The sequence below is a fragment of the Gavialis gangeticus genome, unplaced genomic scaffold (assembly GCF_001723915.1).
Source record: "Gavialis gangeticus isolate Ggan-Ray unplaced genomic scaffold, GavGan_comp1, whole genome shotgun sequence".
Lineage (NCBI taxonomy): Eukaryota > Metazoa > Chordata > Crocodylia > Gavialidae > Gavialis > Gavialis gangeticus.
The window spans coordinates 53,869,097-53,873,471 of NW_017729031.1; the positions used below are offsets into that span (position 1 = coordinate 53,869,097).

General features: G+C 52.7%; 1 protein-coding gene across 2 annotated transcripts in view; it reads left to right on the forward strand.

Moving 5' to 3' along the window:
* The window catches only part of GORASP2 (golgi reassembly stacking protein 2), a 43,045-nt gene that overhangs the window by 211 nt on the left and 38,459 nt on the right, over window positions 1-4,375 (forward strand). For both annotated transcript variants that reach the window (XM_019522787.1, XM_019522786.1), the window contains exon 2: window positions 1-69. In XM_019522787.1, coding sequence (XP_019378332.1) covers window positions 7-69 — 63 coding nt within the window. In that variant the 5' untranslated portion in view covers window positions 1-6. The remainder of the gene's footprint in view (window positions 70-4,375) is intronic.

Consider the following 4,375-nt stretch of genomic DNA (forward strand, 5'->3'; position numbering starts at 1 on the left):
CCCGCCATGGGGGCGTCGCAGAGCCTGGAGATCCCGGGCGGCGGCACCGAGGGCTACCACGTCCTGCGGGTACCGCTCGGGGCGGCCGGGGCCAAGACCCTGAGGGGCGACCGGGGGCGGCGCGAGGGACCCGCGGGCCGGGGCGGGAGGCGAGGGCGAGTCAGACGCTGCGATTGCTCCGCTCGTCAGCGCCTGGGGTGGGCTGCGGCCCCCGAGAGAGAGGCCGGGCAGGGCAGGCAGCGGCGGCAGGTGTCGGAGCCTCCCTGGGGCCCTCGGCTGGCCCCGTTGGAGCCGCGGGTCCTCTCCGTGGGCCTCAGCCGGCCGCTGGGCTCGAGGCAGCACGGGGCAAACGCCGCGTTTTCTTCGTTTGTGATGTTTGAGGGGCGGGCAGGGATAAAGAGGCCGGGACAGGGCGGCGGGGGATTCCTGCTTGGAGTCTCTGGGTGGATCCCGTGCTTGGTGTGGTGCTCACACGCCTCATAGGTGCGGAGTCCAGCAGACCCCTGAGAGGATCTCCAGGCATCCCAGGGTGTCACAGCCCCTTGATTTTGGGAAGCGCTGTATTATGCCTTTGACATCAGAGCTTGTTCCGATTAAATTGAGCAACACAGCACATGGCGTCTGACCCTCACTCCTGGTGCCTTGGGCAGCACAGGTGCTGCTTGCTGCAGTTACTGCACTGTTACTGCACTGTGAAATATGGCTGTAGCAAGTAACTGTTGCTGTACAGACTTTCAAAAATATATTGGCCTGGAAAAGCAGGCAGCCTTTTCTGCACCAGGATGTTGGGGAAAGCTCACATCAGTGTGTTCTCCTTGGCCAGCAGTAACAGAGGCATCCTGAAGGCAGGGTGGGAAATTCGTGCAGCTTTTGTGCCAGGCTGTAATAGAATTACACCCATTTTGTAGATGGGAGAAATTCAGAGAGGCAGCCAGTCGCAGAGCTGCTGACTGTTAAGAAATCTGATAAAACTGGTAGTCCTGTACTGGGTTGGTTTTCTTATAAGATATACACCTTGAAGTTAATGTAAAGGGATTGTAATGCTGCCTACTGGTATCTTTCATCTGCAGCCATATAGATATCAAAATAGATAGATATATAAATAAATATCTATGATCTATATCTATCACATCTGGAGATGGTCTTATCTGCCTTTCCCATAAAACTTCCTGACCTAAGCTAACTTAATTTAGAAACACAAGGTAAGGTTGTGCTACAGGCCATGTTGGTATGTGAACTTTGCCCTTTAGAACAGTGGGGCTTGACCTTTTGGTCCCACCAGCTGATGGATGAGTGGCATGGGGCTGTTCCCTTCAGGTCCCAAAATGTGGTGGTAAGAGAGAAGTAGCAGCATTAATTGCCATGACTGTGGGAGCAGTTAATGCTACCACTGTTAAATCTCTGGACCTGTGGGAAGCTCTGTGGACCATAGGTTGAGCACCGCTGGTTAAGAATTATTACAGAACCAATGCACCACAACGCTGAATATGATATTAAATAGAGGTGCACTGATATATCGGTTGCATATTGGATAGGCACCGATAACAGGATAATTAACGTTATTGGCCATCAGATTTTTTGGGCTGATAATGTCACCGATAAACGCTGCACACATGCGCACAGCCTCAGCATGCACACAGCCAGGAATACAGCCAGACAGCTTGGAGAGCAGTCTTCTGCCGGTAAGTCTGTGGGGGGAAAAGGGCACGTGGGAGGGAAGTGATGTGGAGGGGGGAGTGATGGAGTCCCCAGTGGTGAGGGAGGGAGTGGAGCAGGGGCAGGTATTGCTCAGCTGGGATGATGAATGGGATTCCAGGGCTGGGAGTGGGATGGATCCACAGGCACCTCATCTAGGGGGTGTGGGCCAGTGGGAAGGGGGGCAGTTCCCCACCACTGCATGGACCCCTGGGGAAGGCATGGGGGGCATGTGCCCCCTGGAGTTGTGCACAGGGCAAGTGCAGGCTGTGCACTGTGGGCTCAGGTCCATGGGCTGTTCTGACTTCTTCCCAGCAGGGGCTGGGGCAGGGTGGGTCGGGGGGGTGGGAGTGGTGACTGTGGGATGAGCCATAGCAGGGATGGCAGGCAAGGTTTGGCCCCTGGGTTGGCAGTAGACTTCATTTCCTGGCAGCCCCTGCCCACATGGCTGGGGCCAGTCTCCATGGAGACCCCAGCTGCATCTGCACTGTGATACCACAAGGCTGGAGTTGCCATAGAGACCAACCCCAGCTGTGCTGGCAGGCCAGAGGGCTGCTTTAGAGCTTCTGGGGTCTTGTGCCAGGGGCAGCTTGATCTGCAGCCTGCACACTCTGGGCAGGGACGCACAGGCAGCGGATTGTGGCTCTGCCTTGGCTCGGGACCAGGCTGTGACCATTGCAAGGAGCTGGGGCACAGCCACAATCCACTGTCTGCAGTCCTCTGCCCAGGGCATGCACACTGCAGATCGTGGCTCTGCCCTGGCCCCTGACTAAGCTGCCCCCTCCACAAGATCCCAGCAGTTCTGGGGCAGTGCCTTGCCCTGCCCTGGCATGTGCCCTGCCAGCGTAGCTGGGGCTGGTCTCCATGGCAACCGCAGCCTTGTGCTATCAGTGTAGATGTAGCTAGTGTCTCCATGGAGACCAGCCCCAGTCATACGGGCAGGGGCTGCTGGGAAATGGAATCTGATTGCTGGCCAGATCTGCCACTTTGTCTACCCCTGGGCTATAGCCACCCCAAAATTCCCCATAGCCACCCCTCCCAGTGCCACCGCTGCCCTCCCCAGCCCAGCACCCCTACCAGGAAGAGGCCAGCGCAGCCCCTGGCCCCAAGCCTGCAGCAGGCAGCCTACCCTCTCCCAAATCTGGAGGGGATATGCCTCCCTGGGGGTGCTCACAATGACAGGGAGCCACCTGCCTCACTGCCTCATGCCCCCAGACGAGCTGCCTGCGCGTCTGTCCTGCTTCTAGCCCTAGAGTCCCATTCACCACCCTGGCTGGACAGCCCCTGCCCCACTCCCTCATTGTGGTGGGCCTAAATCTGCACCCCCCATATCCCTTCCCCCCACAGACTTACCAGCTGGATGCTGCTCTCCAAGCTGCCAGGCTGTGTTCCTGTAAATCAGCTATTGAATTGGTATTGGCTGATACGGCTGGTGAATAATCAGCCATTGTATCAGCCAGGAAAATCTTTATTGGTACACCCCTAATATTAAACCTGTTTAGAGTACTGTGCTAGAAAGTGGTCACTTTTCAAGTATTCATGAGCACCCTGTTACCCTTTTCATAAAGACAGTTGTGGTATGCCAGCCAAATCCTATCCTGGGTAATGTTCCAGGTTCCTGAAACTTTCCCTAAAGGTTCAGATGACTGTATTACGCTATGTTTCACTTAGTGCAGTTCATGCAGAAAGGCTGCTGTTTCAGTCCAAAGGTGGTTGCAGTTTGAGTGGTAGATAAATGGGGAGTAAGGGAATCACATGCTTAATAGGGGAATTATTTAAAAAAAATGTTGAGGACTGGTCTGAAATGAAGGAACAGCATATCTATAAGGCAATGATGCTTAACCTTTTTATGTGCCAAGCCAGATGGCCAGTGCCTGATCCAGCTGTGGGCTGGATGATGGTTCTGATCCAGTGCCCTAGGCTAGCATGACAGGAACCTTCCAATCACACACAACCCAGCCTGAGCCCAGGTCCACAATTTGAGGAGAAAAGGGCTTCACTCCACCACTGCCAAATTTCCCAATCTGTGGGAAGCCCCGCAGGCCAGATGAAATGGTCTTGCAGGCTGGAGGTTGAACACCCCTGCTTTAAGGTGTTTGCTGCTAGAGTTCTAAAGCTGTAAAATTAACATCAATTTTCTGCCTGTGATCCTTAATGAATGTGAAATGCATAGGTCAGTACTGTGATGAAAAAACAGTAGCATGTTTCTGTCTTGTGTCTGTTACAGTCTTCTCAGTTACTAGTGTTCACTTTTGTTTTAAACACAACATATTTTGCTTAAGTCATTTAGATGCCTCCGTAATTGTAGTTGCATTTTGGTATTTCCAAACAGCAAAATTGATTTCTTTTTAGTTTGTTACTAGCCAGTTTATTTGTAATGTACAGAGACAGGTCACATAAAGGTGCAAAGTAACTAGGTTTGGGCACAAATGTGATGGTCTCATCACAAAATTGTAGTTGCCACATGGTCTTTTGATCCTCTGATGACTTATTTTAGGTGCCACAGTGAGACAGAACTTTGGTCCAAGGAACAAACTTATGTACAGTTTTTTTAGGGGTGTACTGATAAAGATTTTCTTGGCCGACACCAATAGCCAATGATTAACCAACCATATTGGCTGATGCCAATCAGATAACCAGTATTTAGTAATACTGCAAGGTATTTTAAACTACTGACATA